The sequence below is a fragment of the Lynx canadensis genome, chromosome D3 (assembly GCF_007474595.2).
Source record: "Lynx canadensis isolate LIC74 chromosome D3, mLynCan4.pri.v2, whole genome shotgun sequence".
NCBI classification, from domain to species: Eukaryota; Metazoa; Chordata; class Mammalia; order Carnivora; family Felidae; genus Lynx; species Lynx canadensis.
In genome coordinates this window covers 16713523-16729167 of record NC_044314.2, presented here as the reverse complement: position 1 = coordinate 16729167, position 15645 = coordinate 16713523, and the positions used below count along the sequence as shown (strand labels likewise).

Below are 15645 nucleotides of genomic sequence, written 5' to 3'. Positions count from 1 at the left end.
TTTTTTTAATGTTATTTTGAGAGAGAATGCGTGAGCAGGGGGAGGGGCAGAGAGAGAGAGGGAGGGAGAGAGTCCCAAGCAAGCTCTGTCTGCACTGTCAGCGCAGAGCCCGACGCGGGGCTCGATCCCGTGAACCATGAGATCACGACCTGAGCCGAAACCAGAGAGTCACATGCTTAACTGACAGAGCCACCCAGGCGCCCCAATAATGGGTGATACTCTTCATGGACTCAGATCTAAGTGTTTAATGTTGTGCAATAAAGGATTAACTCATCAGGTCTGGACTGCACAAACCCTGCATATTCCAAAGGTTTTTAGGACCGGCCCTTGAAATATCTTTTTTTTTTTTTTTTTTAAATTTTTTTTTTCAACGTTTATTTATTTTTGGGACAGAGAGAGACAGAGCATGAACGGGGGAGGGGCAGAGAGAGAGGGAGACACAGAATCGGAAACAGGCTCCAGGCTCTGAGCCATCAGCCCAGAGCCCGATGCGGGGCTCGAACTCACGGAGCGCGAGATCGTGACCTGGCTGAAGTCGGACGCTTAACCGACTGCGCCACCCAGGCGCCCCAAAATATCTTGCCTAATAAGGGCCTCCTTCTCTACCGGGAGCCTTGGGCCATGCCAGATGGTTTAGGCTAAAAATGTGATTTTACGTTTTTGTTTGCATGCGGCCCATGTGGTATCAGTTTGACCTCTAGGGGGACTGGAGACTGAGCAGTTAAAGTCAGTTACACGCGTGCTCCACGCCTATGTGACTGACCCCTAAACCCTGGACACTATGGCTTGGGTGAGCTCCGTTGGTTGGCAAAGCTTTGTGCGTGTCACTCATCGCTGCTGGGAGGAATAAGCACTGTTCATGCAACTCTACTGGGGAGGACAACGGGGGAGGACAGCTTGTGCCTGGTTTCTCCTGGACTCCACACCAGGCATACGCCTTCCATCTTTGCTGGGTTTATTTTATATCCTTTCATTATAATAAATCACAACTGTGCGTACTTCTAGGAAATCACAGAACCTGGGGGTAGTCTCAGGGACCCCTCAGACAAACGTATTTCTACCTATTTTTCTACGCAGTTCCCTCATATAGCTCTTTATACAAACCTAGAACTTCAACTAGAACCCAACTAAAGAAGCACCTGTTTCAAATACGAAGGGAAAGCTGGCTGTTTGGCACACTGGTGTGTCGGTCTCTGATGTGGTGTCTTTTTGGAGAGTAATTTTGACCTTATAGGACATTTTACTTTATGCACGACTTCAAATACAATTTCCCTGTAAGACGTGCTTCCACTATTAGATGTAAGACAAAGAGTTGTAACACTGAGTGTGACCTTGGTTACGAGTTTGAACACGATAGTAAGAGACTACAAAGGTTTTTGTTTGTTTGTTTTAAGTAATGGCAGAAATGTAACAAAACTATTTACTAAGAAAGAAAGGAAGATTCATGAATTTCAAGTTACCTGAAAACGTCATTTTACTTAGAAAGCTCTATAAATGCAAGCAGTTTATGTTATTAACATTTGTATTATGATATATCTCCAAGTGTAGGGATTTTTTGGTGAGGTAGATAAAATACGAGTGGATGGGCAAACTGATGGATATGCAGGGGGTCTCCACGCTAATCTCTCTACTTGTGTGTATGTTTGAAAATGGCCATAGTCTTTAAAAATCCTTACGGGTCTCCATAACCTCTTTGTGGCTCATCTTTCTAACTCTGTTTCCTAATGCTCTATTTTATGTCTAGACTCCTGTTGTCCCTGAAGATATCTTTCACTTGAAGCCTCTGGTCCATGTTGCTTTTCCTGGTTCTGACCCTTCCCTCCAAGAGCAACATCCTAAAATGGAAAGCCTAGTTCAAATGGCCGCCTTCCTCTAGTCTCCTTCCCGTGAACCTTCAATGCCAAATGCAGCACACACACACACGCATTTTCTTCTCTGTAACTATAAATGGATTTTCTTCCTCATTGAGCACATGCTCCCCCAGAAAAGGGGGCATGTCTCTGATTTCCTGACAATGCCTTTGACAGTTATAGTTCAATTTGGATAAATGAATAAATAAGTTATCTAACTTATTTCCCTGGAGTAAAATGTAGTTTAAAAACTAAAAGCTTTTCCAGTTAAAAAATGGGCAGAAGGCACGAATAGACATTTTTCCGAAGAAGACTTCGAGATGAAAAGATGCTCAACATCACTCATCCTCAGGGAGACGCAAATCAAAACCACAGTGAGATATCACCTCACACCTGCCAGAAGGGCTAAAATTAACAACACGGGAAACAACGGATGTTGGTGAGGATGCAGAGAAAGGGGAACACTCTTTGGTGTTGGTGGGAATGCAAACTGGTGCAGCCACTCTGGAGAAGAGTACGGAGGTTCCTCAGAAACTTAAAAACAGAACTACCCTACGACCCAGCAGTTGCACTACTAGGTATTTGTAGTGCAAAACATACCGATTTGAAGGGATACACGTACCCCGAGTTTACAGCAGCATTACCAACAATAGCCAAGTTACGGAAACAGCCCAAATATCCATGGACTGATGAACGGACAAAGATGATGTGGTGTACGTGTATACGTATGTGTATACAAACATAGACACACACACTGGAATATTAGCTATAAAAAAGAATGAAATCTTGCCATCTGCAATGATGTGGATGAAGCTAGAGTATTATGCTAAGCGAAAGGAGTCAGAGAAAGACAAATACCATATAATTTCACTCATATGTGGAATTAAGAAACAAAACATAGATGGGAGAAAAAAAAGAGAAGGAAGCAAAACATAAGAAACTGAACTATAGCGAACAAACTGAGGGTTACTAGAAGGGATGGGCTGGATACATGATGGGTATCCAGGAGGGCACTCGTAATGAGCACTGGGTGTTGCACGTAAGGCATGAATCACTAAATTCTACTCCTGAAACCAACGTTACACTATATGTCAACTAACTAGAATTTAAATAAAACTTTGGAGAAAGAAAAAAAATTTTTTTTTTTTTTAATTTTTTTTTCAACGTTTATTTTTATTTTTGGGACAGAGAGAGACAGAGCATGAACGGGGGAGGGGCAGAGAGAGAGGGAGACACAGAATCGGAAACAGGCTCCAGGCTCCGAGCCATCAGCCCAGAGCCTGACACGGGGCTCGAACTCACGGACCGCGAGATCGTGACCTGGCTGAAGTCGGACGCTTAACCGACTGCGCCACCCAGGCGCCCCAGAAAAAAAAATTTTTAATAAAAAAACAGAAATACTTACACATGTAAGTAAAAGTTCAAAAAAAATTAAAAAAATAAAAAACAAGAAAAAGTAAAAGCTCTGCCGGAAGAAAACAAAAAAAGAGGAACTCAAATGTCAGAATTACTTAGAAAGAACAGTCTATCAGGCCGAATGTTAAGTACAGTCAATCTCCAAAAATTACATTTGAGTTATATGAACAAGACTTTAAAACTTGCTGTAAAATATCTCAAGTGCTTTCTGAATAAATGGCACATGTTGATTAAAATTTCCTAATGGCACACATGCTCGAGAAAACTCACGGGAGTCTAAACTCTTTCATTAAAACTCAAATTAAGGATTATATTTTAATATGCCTAAATACTTAGCAAGAACAAAGTATCCCAAAATACAGAACTTCCTCACGAATCTGCATTTAAGAATATTGCTTCCCAGAAGCATGCAATTGCTTACACATAAATGTCTCTTTAATACACAAAGACTGAGTCACTTAAAGTGTTCCCATTCAATCATTCATTCATTCGCCTGTTGACCGTGCCAACATAGATTTGGTACGTGTTATGAGACAGGCAATTTTTAGGGACAGAAATGGAGAGAAAAGTGGAGTTCCCGCCCTGCGGACACTGGTGGTCTGGCAGGAGAGCAACGTGACGGAGGCACGTCTAGAGCTCCACGAAGAAGGGGCGTTCGTCTCAGCGGGGCCCTGAGAGTGGAGTGTTGAAGGATGAGAAGGGTTCCATGGACGTGGGACTGGTGGAAGGAGGGGACAGGTCAAGTGAGAGAGAGAGAGAGGGCTGGAGAACCCTAGAGAAAAACACCCTTTGAGGGATGTAAGGAGGAGCCACAAGTGAAGAAGGCCGAACTGAAGCAGAGGGGCCAGAGAGTGAGTGCTACACGGGGACGTCTTAAAACGTCCCCAGTGAAAGGGGTGGGAAAGCGCCGGCTGCCCCAGGAAGCCCTTCCCAGTGAAGATGGGACGGAAGGTGATCAGTAGGGGTACGATGGCAAATCACTGTGGTTTGGAAGTGAAGACAGGTAGTTTGGTCTACTCTTTTAGGAACTCAGATAAAAGGGAAGAAGAAAGAAAAGCAACAGTTAAAAAGGTCAATTAAATTAGTTTAAAATTAGTTTTAAATACCGGAAAAGCAAACCCTTTTACAAATGGAAGCCGCAGCACTGAAGGAAAGTTAAAGGTAGAAGACACAGAGAATCACTGATGGGACAAGGGTCAGCAGTGGTAGAAAGAAGGGGATCCAGAGCTAAGGATGGGCCTGGTGTAAAGGGACGTGGAGGGGGCGAAGGAGGGCCTGGGTTACAGGGCCCGAGGACAGGATGAGTATCCTGGGTGAGATAATGTGATGATCAGGAATGAATAAAGGTTGTTAAGCACTTAAGTACTGCATTACAGGGCCAGGTTGAAGGTACAGAAACGGGTAACCAAGAGCAAGGTCCCAGAAGAATATGTGAAAATATTTATGCAAGGGGTGCGTGGGTGGCTCAGTCTGCCAAACATCTGACTCTTGATCTCCTCGGCTCAGGTCACCATCTCACAGTTCGCAAGTTCAAGCCCCACACAGGGCTCTGCGTTGACAGTACAGAGACCCTGCTTGGGATTCTTTCTCTCCATCTCTCTCTGCCCCTCCCCAGCTCGTGCTCTTTCTCAAAATAAAAAAAAAAAAAAAAAAATTAAAAATGCCTAGCACAGTACCTAGAATGCAAAAGGCACTCAATAAATTAGGTAAAAGTAAATGTGAAATGTTCAACACTCCCTACTCACCGGAAAGGGCATTTATACTTTGAATTCAACATTTAAAAAATATAACTGATTAACAGATGACACAAACCAACACACAAATGGTAGAGCTTGAAAAGCATTTGTAACTCTGTTCATTGAAAAGGCCTAGAAGTGGGGCACCTGGCTGGCTGAGTCAGTAAAGCATGTGACTCTTGACATCTGAGCTGTGAGTGTGAGCCCACATTTTTTAGTTTACCACTAAAAAAGATAGATAACATAACATAACATAACATAACATAACATAACATATAAAATAAAACGGTCTAGAAGCAATGACAACCCAGTAGCAATAAGCACTAGACTGTCTATACAATATACTCCATTTCCTATTAAAAGAAAAGGGATCCAGGGGCTCCTGGGTGGTTCAATCAGTTAAACATCCGACTCTTGATTTTAGCTCAGTTCATGACCTCACAGTTTGTGAGTTCAAGCCCGGTGGAGCCTGCTTGGGATTCTCTCTCTCGCTCTCTCTCTCTCTCTCTCTCTGCCCCTCCCCTGCTCATGTGAGCACTCTCTTTCTCTAAATAAACAAACTTAAAAAGAAGACAAGGGATCCAAAGAAAAATGCCTTTTGCCACGTGCGGGATGGAAATGTACAAAAGAAACATGGAAAAGGCTTTCTTTTTTTTTTTTTTTTTTTTTTTAAGTAGGCTCCATGCCCAATGAGGGGCTTGAACCCATGATCCTGAGATCATGAGTCTCAAGGTCTACTGACAGAGCCAGCCGGGTGTCCTGAAACCTGGAAAGTCTTATACCTTAAAGAAAAGAAGCTATCAAACACTACTAAGTTCTGGGGTTATCTCAAAATGACACAGGAGCTAACGGGCTGCTAGTGACCAAAGACGAGCCTCTCTGAGTATCACTTGTAAAGACTAAGAATCATAAGGGCAAAATATGTTAAAATCCATGGGTTGAAAAGAAAGAAAACCACCCCTCACTACCTCATCATTTAACCTTGCACGGTGCCAGGACACCAACTCATGATTTTGAAAAATGGTAAGGAAAAAAGAGTCAAGTATTTATTCTGCCTTTCTTGGACTGTTTTAGAATAACAAACAAGTGAGGGGAGAAATTCTTTTTAACCGGACAGGGAACCTGAGAAGAGAGTGCCACCTTTCAACGACCTCTAAGGAAATGAGGGATTTAGGCTCCAGCCATCATGGTCACTAAAATTTGGAGAAATTGATGAGGGTAATTCATAATGAATAGCTCAGGCTGACACCAACCAGTTAGTAATAACTGTTGAACCTGGGGGCATGGGGATATGAGGGAAGGCTTTCATGCTCAACTTCTCTGTATGTTTGAAAATTTCTAAAGTGAAAATAACAATTGGCAAGGCTTTCCAGTATGCTAGAAAATAGCACTTCAAAGTAAGGAGATAAGGAAACTAGTTCTGACTGTTGTGACCTTCTATCACTCAGAGCTTTTTTTCCTTTTTCTGTAAATTGAAGGGGACTGTACCTCATGCTTCTGCTCAAAAAATTCTACGATTCTAAGGATATGAAAATCCATAAAGACACAAATCACCCTTTCCATAAAAGGCAAGTATTTCCTGTCTCTTTACAGTTTTTCTCTGAAGCTTAATCCGGAAGGAAAAAACTCTAGAGGACAAATTTAGAAACTCTAGTTCAGATTTTACACTAACTTATGGTAGGCATGACATTTGTTCTCAATCGGCAAGTGGGAATTTACAAGGATTGCTAACTACCCTAAATAAGTCCTTCATGGAGAATACAGTCGGATGGCTAGGATGACCACTAATTGAATCTTAAGATGTTTTAGTACTACTGTTAAGGGAAACAAGCAAAGCACAAAAGGGTATCTAGAAGATGCCACCATTCACATACGAAAGAAGGGGATCTAAGGAAATACACATGTGCAGAAGAAACACAGGATGAACAAACTAGAAGTTAATGGGACAGGTGACCAACAGGGGGTGGGTGGGAAAAGGCTAGAAAGAAGGGGAGAAGTGGGGATGGGTGCTAGTGGTGAAGAGGGAGCTATACTTCAGTGAACACATACATTTCAACTCTTAGAACCTTGCAGAACATAGTATTTACATTCCCTTCACATACCCAAAATACACACACTGAAAATCAACCAGGATGTAGGAAGAACACAAACACTACCAAAGAAATCTAACTGTATTCTAAATGCATATCCTAACCACACTGAAGAGAATGGGGAAGAGGAGTAATGAACTAAGTAACTGTCTGGAAAACAGGGTCTGCATTACAAACTGTAAGTCTAGAGGCAAAAGGAACTTTACATAAATCCATCAGTAAATATGTTTCTCACAGTGATAGAAGTTGACAATTTGAAACCACTTTATGGGTACGTTACGTGCACACTAAAATTAGTAAAAAAAAATCATAGGTAAGAACCAGGTTTCTCCCTCTCAGAGAAAGAATTTTCAAATCAGGAAGGATGAGGTAAAAAATCAGGGCTGTAATGTTCAGTCCAGTCTGGTCCAACCAGAATCCAAAGTGTGTGGTTAATCTCGGGTTGTTTTTTTTTTTTAATGCAAATGTAGAGTGATGGGTACAAAAATAAAGATAATCGTATACATGTGGGTTATTACACATTCATATATTCCAGAGCTCTGTCTACTGAGATATCTAGAAGCAGTGGCACCACAGTGGTAACGAGCACACCTAGTGCCCAGATCTAGGGTTTCTAAATACTTTTCTCCAATAAAAGGAACCAGGGCTCACTGAAGAAGTGGTTGATTCTAGAGCTGGGACAGAGAAAATACAAGATGTGCCTGAAACACAGTGTAACACCAAAAAGTAAAGAAATGCTTTAAAAAAAAGATGGGACTTGTTGAAAGAACACAGAAGCCAACCTGAAGGAGTTCTTAATTACCAGAGTTGAACAATGTGAGCAACAAATAATGATAGTATTGGATCGCAATCCACAGAATATCCATGGGTCCATATGAAATAAATGATTGATTGAATAAATAAATGGGGAAGAACAGAAAGCTGGTCCTTACAGAATTCCAAAAAATACGTGGGAAGGAATGATGAAAATAGGAAAAAATAGCATTTGGGAAACATCTCGTTCTTGTCTCAGGCACAACATCAATGGAGGCTACAATTAGCAAGCAAAAGTTTAAACTAAAACAGGACATTACAAACTTACATAGTCTCAAAGTATCTTTCTGAAATATAATTAATCACCAAGGGAAAAACAGTAACTTTAAAGTAGAGAAAGCAGGAAGAAACCACCATAATCAAGTGATCACAGCCAATGTCAACAGGAGCGAGACATACTGACATCATGAACATGATACGATGTTGCATTCTTCTCAAAAGTGCAGAACCTCCATCCAATCGTGAGTAAACACCAGACAAACCCAAACTGAGAGGCAGTGGACCAAAAAAGCGCTCACTGCAGAAACTGTCATGGGCATGAAAGACAAGGAAGGAAGGACTATCTCAGACTGCCGAAGTCTAAAGGGAAATAACTAAACGCAATGTGTGTTGCTGGATAGGATCCTGGAACAGAAAAAAAGGCATTCATGGAAAACAGGCAAAATCTGAGTAAGATCATTAGTTAACAGTACTGTACCGATGTTAATTTCTTAGTTCTGACTGTGCTATGGTTACGTAAAGTGTCAACATGAGGGGAAGGTGGGTGAGGGATATATGGAAATTATACTATTTTTGCAATGTTCAAAGTCTAAAATTATATGAAACTAAAGACTTTTAAAAATAATGCCACATGATCCAGTCTATTTCTGAAAGAATTTAACTATTCGTTTAGAGTCATAAATATTTTAATCATGAGTTCGCAACTTAAAGATTTTTTAAAATGCCAAATAGCACAAGGGAAAGAAGTACCAGTTTGCAGTTATAAGTTGGGTTGCCTCTAATCTCTAGGTGTAGATATTATCACCTCTGTTTAACCTAATACTGTTTAGTTTTCCAGGGCTAAAGAACTCACCTCGACATTCTTGTTTGTCAAGGGTTGTATTGGTCGGGGCAGTGCTCTGAAGTGTTAGCTTATGAAATGTAACATTTTGGCTGTTTCTCTACATTAGGCATCAAAAGCTGTTAATTATCTGCCTAAGTGAATACTTTTTAGAAACTTAATCAAAGTTCCACAGACACAGTACCTCCTCTCTGCTCCAACTCTTTGTTGGGTACAACTCTCAGGGTACAAGATGGAGTGAAAGAGAGGTAGTCACATACAGCATATTTCCTTCCATATGGTTTTTATTCCATCAAAAAGTTCCTGCATGGGGCACCTGGGTGGCGCAGTCGGTTAAGCGTCCGACTTCAGCTCAGGTCACGATCTCGCGGTCCGTGAGTTCGAGCCCCGTGTGGGGCTCTGGGCTGATGGCTCAGAGCCTGGAGCCTGTTTCCGATTCTGTGTCTCCCTCTCTCTCTGCCCCTCCCCCGTTCATGCTCTGTCTCTCTCTGTCTCAAAAATAAATAAACGTTAAAAAAAAAAAAAAAAAATTAAAAAAAAAAAAAAAGTTCCTGCATGAGGTATGTTTGTATTGTTGCCCTACAATACTATGCATGTTTACTCTTCTAGCATTTTTTCATAGAATTGCTATACATTACATATATTCTTGTTATTTTAGAAATGTATGAATATTCCTGGCTGTCAAGTAGCTGTGACAAACATATTTTCTTGTAAGATGCTAAAGCAATTTTTCTGGTGTTCACTTTGGCACAAAGCACAAAAGTACTAAAGCATTTTTTTCTTTTCTGCCTTAGAACAATTTGAAAATTTAGGGATGTTGGTAGCTTTTAAATATCAAAGTTCTTGTACTTTACATTCCCCTATTTCAAAATGAATCAAAAAAAAAAAAAAACAAAAACAAAAAAACAACCTAGGGGCACCTGGGTGGCTCAGTTGGTTAGGCAACTGACTTTGGCTCAGGTCATGATCTCACGGTCCGTGAGTTCGAGCCCCGAGTCAGGCTCTGTGCTGACAGCTCAGAGCCTGGAGCCTGCTTTAGATTCTGTGTCTCCCCCTCTCTCTGCCCCTCCCCTGCTCATGCTTTGTGTTTCTCTGTCTCTCAATAGTAAATAAACGTTAAAGAAATTTTTAAAAAAAAATCTAAAACATGATTCTTATCCCCATGCAGAATTCTTACAATAGTAATGTGCTTGCATATATACAGAGAGAAGTCATGAATTTTGGATAAATTTATCACTTAACACTCGGCGATTACTTTTGTTGACTTACTTCATTTCATTTACTTGTCTCAGAATCTCATGCTGAGTGTTCACAACAGTATCCATCTCTTGCTGAGTGATCTGGAGGGAAAACAAAAGAATCCAGTTCTGTACAAACACACTACATAGCAAGCAACCTTTCTTTTCTACTTCTCCATCAGAGGCCACCTACGGCTCATACGTATATTTGGAAAGCTTACCTGTCCATGCTGCCCTGGGATTCCTGCTCCTCTTTTAGAGAGCTCCTCGGTCAAGGAAGAGACATATCTTCTCTGTTCATCAAGAATCATATCTAATTGTCGGTTCAGTTGCTTGATTTCAAGATGGATACGATTCTGTCCTTCAAAGATTTGTCTCAGCTCACGATCTCCTACACTCTCAAATATTTCATCTGCTGAAATGGAAATTGCAACTTAAAATTATTAAACTCACCAACACATGTAGTTTTTGAAATACCGTAAGTTACTAAAGTATCAATATATAATAAAATTAGGGGTGCCTGAGTGGTTCAGTCGGTTGAGCGTCCGACTCATGATTTCGGCTCAGGTACTGCACGATCCCAGGGTCGTGGGATCAAGCCACATGTCAGGCCCTGCACTGAGCATGGAGGCTGTTTGAGATTCTCTCCCTCGATCACTCCCCCCCTGCTTCCATCTCTCTCTCTAAAATAAATAATAGTAATAAAAAAACATATACGTCACCACTATGTTGTACTCCAGTGGTATGACCTCCCCAACAGTAAACATGCAAGATCATCAATTCAATCAAGACAAAATTATTATTTGTTTTTTGCCATCTCTGCTGGTTGAATACTCACTATAAATTAGTTCTGAATTTTCACCTAAAAATAATTCTTTCAAATATACTGTATAATTCTACCTATATGCAAGGGTAAAACTCATCTACGTTAACGGGTATCAGAACAGTGGTTTCGCCTCTGTGAAGAGGGCGCTGGCTTGAAAGAGGCACGAGGGAAGTTCTCGGGGTGAGAAAAATATTCTACGTGCTGATCTGAGTGACAGTTACACAGGTATACGTTTGTCAAAATTCGTCAAACTACGCTCTTAAAATCTGTGCATTAAAATTATTTTTAAATTATTCCTTATGTAATTAATTAAAAAATGGAGTTGAGAACAGCACATTTTCCTTTCATACCTATGCTGAAAATAAGATTACTTCATTTGAACACTTATTACAATAAGCTTCAGGACACAGTCACAAACCATATGTAATACTTAAAACAAATCCAAGAAAAGAATTAAATTTACCTTCCATTTTTACCTGCATGAAGTCTGATTCATATTATTTAGAGGATTTAGAGCATCACATGCTATCTGGAGTACAAAAGCTAGCTGTGAGCTTTATTATACGGCTTTGATCATCTGTGCTGGTGGGAACAATCCAAATAAAAGCTAGCAGATACTCTAAAGCCCCTCTATTTGGACTTCTCATGTTTTGTTTGTGACAGCTAGCACACTCGAGTTCTTACTTACACTGGCTCAAGACTACTTGTTTTAAAATTCGCCAGTGTCAAAGTCCAGAGTTCTGTCAAGCAGTATACGGGAAGGAGAGCCAGAGAATCACTTCTCATTACTTCCACAAGCCTTCTGACATTTTTCCAGTGGTATCCCTCTATTATAATAAGGTACTGTGTGCCACTCAAAAATGAAAGACATACACCTTAGGTGATTTCATCCCATAAATATTTCCTGAGTCTCAACTACCAGGTCAGCAATGGGGCTCTTTTTTTTTAGGTTTAGGGGGCAGAGCAGTAAGCACACAAACAGAACCCCTGTCCTCACAGACCCTGCCCCGCGGTGGATCGCCGTCCGTCCACGTCGCCTGGTATCCCCCACTGCACGCTCTCCTAAGCCACACTCTTACTGGTGGGAACGTCAACCTCCAAGCCTCGTGATGGCAGAAGACGCGCTCGTATACTGCTTCCGGAAACTATTTGGACGTGCCAGACAAGAGCTCAACGATGAGATGCACGCATGCGCCACAAGCCCTGTGCGGTTCTGAGCACAGCTTTCTCCAACTCACCAGGATGCCCTTGAAGGTCAGGGTGGCCCTTCTGGAATTCCTCCTTTTTTTTATCCAACTCTTGTTGAAAGTGCTCAAATTCCTCCTGATACTTTTCTTTTTCTTTTTCTGAAATTTCTTTATCTGGTGTAGGCTTTTTTGGAATTTAGAATCATTAAAAAAAAAAAAAATTAGGAGGGTAAGAAAATACTAAACCTCCATATACTTTCTGCCCTTCATTTCAACTACTCTACCACTAGTTGAAAGGTTAACGTAAAAATGTCATTTCTTATTTAGATCATAGCCAACTGACTCTTGCTACTAATAATTACAACAGAACGATAATGCTAGGCACTTCCATTTACCGCGTGCCTGCCAGCAGTCCAACGGTCTGATTTAATGCTCACGACACCATAAGGTGACCAGTACAAATGTCTCAGTTTTACTAGGAAGAAACGGGGTGGTAACGGAAGTTGAGTAACGTTTACAAGGTCATATGGCAGTAACAGGCAGGAGGAAGACCCAAACCTAAGCTGGGCTTCCCGTTTTCAGCTACAAGGAGCTACCAATAAAGCGAAAATAAACTTTTTGAGAAAATTATACTTACCGGCTCTTTCCCAGGCTCAGTCAATTGGAAAGTCAGGAAAGAAAGGACATCATGGTCATCTACAAATTAAAAAAAACAGAAACAAAAAACAATGAGAAAGTTCCGTAACAGATTATTTTTATGGTTGTGAAGTTACCTTAGAGAGAGCTATTGCTTTAAAAATAATCAGTATGAAAAATAACAAATATTAGCTCTAATCTGGTAAAGGCACTGGTGCTCTGTGAGCTTAGAGATAAAAATTCACCAGAAAGATTTACGTCAGAAATAAACTAAAATTCATGTTCTTTTATTCTAAACTAGAATATTTAACATTGCTTAATAAATAACACGTTTAACAAACAAGGGGAGAGGGGTGCGTGGGTGGCTCAGTCGGTTAAGTGACTTCAGCTCAGGTCATGATCTCACAGTTCGTGGGCTCAGGCTCCACATCAGGCTCTGTGCTGACAGCTCGGAGCCTGGAACCTACTTCAGATTCTGTGTCTCCTTCGCTCTCTGCCCCTCCCCTGCTCATACTCGGTCTCTCTCTCTCTCAAAATAAAAATAAACATTAGAAAAACAAGATAAAATAAGGGGATAAAGGATCATAATGAATAAGGGACAAGGGAATGCACAAACGAACGAAGGGTCAAAACAAGCCCAAACTCCTAAAACTGGCACCAAGATCCTCCCATATTTTCCCACAAATCTCCTTCACAGGCTGTGCCCCAGTCAAATGATACGATTTTCTGTCCTTCATGTATTTCCATAGCTGTCACTGAACCCTTCCTACAGTACTTACCACTTCTCGCCTTACTTTCTTGTTATCAACTTGACACTGCTTTGTCCTGGCCTACTAGGACAGCCCTGATTTATCCATGTTGTCCTGGCATTACTATAATAGCATCTTCTTTTACTCTCAGAGCTTTCCAATTTAGATAATATGATCACTCTATCTAAATATCACTCACATTTGTTTCCCTCACATAGCAGATATTAACAATTTTACTTTATCTAAAATCGTATTTTGAAAATCAAATTAATCTCAGGCTGTGTAAGCTGAAAACAGGGACTTAGCAGATCATACCTCGTAACGTTGACCTAAATTACCAATCCTGGCTAGGATACCAGTCACGTCCACAAAGCAAGAGCAATTAATTTCAACTGGCAACCTCTATGCTTTCTGCCATTATTACGGAGATCTCGATATGCAGCCAGATTAAAGAGAATATTGTACCACCGTGGTGTAAGTTACATCATTTGGGGAGAAGATGTACAGTGTGATACAGCACTGGACACAGGAGTCAGAAATCCAAACCAAGTCTTGCCTTGGTCTGGCCATTACTGGCCATGTATATTTATAATATCCTTTAATCCAAGGTTTGGCAAACTTAAAAACAGAGTAAATACAATCTATCCGCTCCCTCCTTCCCTGTGATGAGGAGAGGAACAATCATATATTTGAAAATAATAGAAAATCATACAATGTACCATGTGAACACAAGATGGTATTAATGTCAAATAAGTTCATTTATCACCAAAATGTAGGGGAAAAAAGTGGTAAAAGTGATAAATATACCTTGATGAAAGTTTAGTCCCCAATATTTCCTCAGGCTACCAAATTCACTTAAATGTGCCGGGACAACTTTCAGGATCGTAAACCACTTGACAATGAACCTTTTACAGGCCTGGCTTTAAGCACGTCTCCCTCACTATAAAACTGATGGTCTCCGTACCTCCCTGGATGCAGCCCTAGCCAGCTGTACACCTACAGAGCGGGAGTGGGACCCTGGCTCCGCGGCCCACGTAAAGGTCACAGCCAGTCTTAAAAGGCTGAAAGGACACGAGTCCGCGTGTCTCTACAGCACACTATTCCCAAGGAAACTCAATTCACAAACTTTCAACACTAGAAGACAGCAAGAGTTACCTGCGAGCCCTCCAGTTGCAGCAGATATTCCAAAATGTCCTTGAGGAGGGATAACCATATTATCCACTTTGGCGCAAAATTCATAATCATTTTTATCTGGTGTGAAGCCATTATTGACCATCACCTAAAAAGAGAGACTACAGCTATAGCTTTTATAACAGGCATTGTAAAATGAATGTCAAATAGTCAATGTGTGACTAACTGTCTTATATTGGGTCTAATAACCAACTGTCAAAAAGCTACCAGTTTTCTCTCACTACTAAAAAGGGTCATCTGCTGCCCATTAACTAACCTCACTTACTTGGAATAATTATACAAGACACTTCACTTTATTCTAACTCTACTATGTGTCAAAGGTTTAAAGAGAAATATTTGGTAACATTCCACGAAAAACTTTCTGAAATAGAAGACTTAGGGAAGCATGACTACTTTCTTCGAATGGTTCATACAGAAGAGGGATCAGACTTACTCTGAAACCCCAGTGACAGAGCCAAAATGAATAGGAGGAATTTACAATTTTTACTACAGCTGGTTGAGAATTAAATAGATTCACTTAGCAAGTCGTAAGCTTCTCTTCATTAAACTGGGCAGGGGGGTGTGACTGGACAGTCATAAGTTAGCAGAGACACCAGAAGTGACAGAAGTTGTACTGACAAAAAGGCAGAAAATGAAAAAACTAAAAGGACGCCTAAGTTTCTATTTTGCAGAATGTATTTTTTTAAGTTTATTTATTTTTGAAAGAGAGAGAGAATGAATGCAAGTGGGGGCGGGGCAGAGAGAGAGAGAGAGAGAGAGACAATCCCCAGCAGGCTCCAAGCTGACAATCCTCAGCACAGAGCCCAACATGAGGCTTGAACCCACAAACTGTGAGATCATGACCTGAGCTGAA

General features: G+C 40.9%; 1 protein-coding gene across 2 annotated transcripts in view; it reads right to left on the bottom strand.

Moving 5' to 3' along the window:
* LMAN1 (lectin, mannose binding 1) overlaps positions 1 to 15645 on the bottom strand; it is a 34469-nt gene that overhangs the window by 9040 nt on the left and 9784 nt on the right. Inside the window, exons 6-10 of one of the 2 annotated variants that reach the window (XM_030336293.1) lie at positions 14757 to 14880; positions 12854 to 12912; positions 12268 to 12400; positions 10425 to 10618; positions 10235 to 10305 (exon numbers count right to left, since the gene is read on the bottom strand). In XM_030336293.1, coding sequence (XP_030192153.1) covers positions 10235 to 10305; positions 10425 to 10618; positions 12268 to 12400; positions 12854 to 12912; positions 14757 to 14880 — 581 coding nt within the window. The remainder of the gene's footprint in view (positions 1 to 10234; positions 10306 to 10424; positions 10619 to 12267; positions 12401 to 12853; positions 12913 to 14756; positions 14881 to 15645) is intronic. The other variant, XM_030336294.1, reaches the window with a different exon arrangement.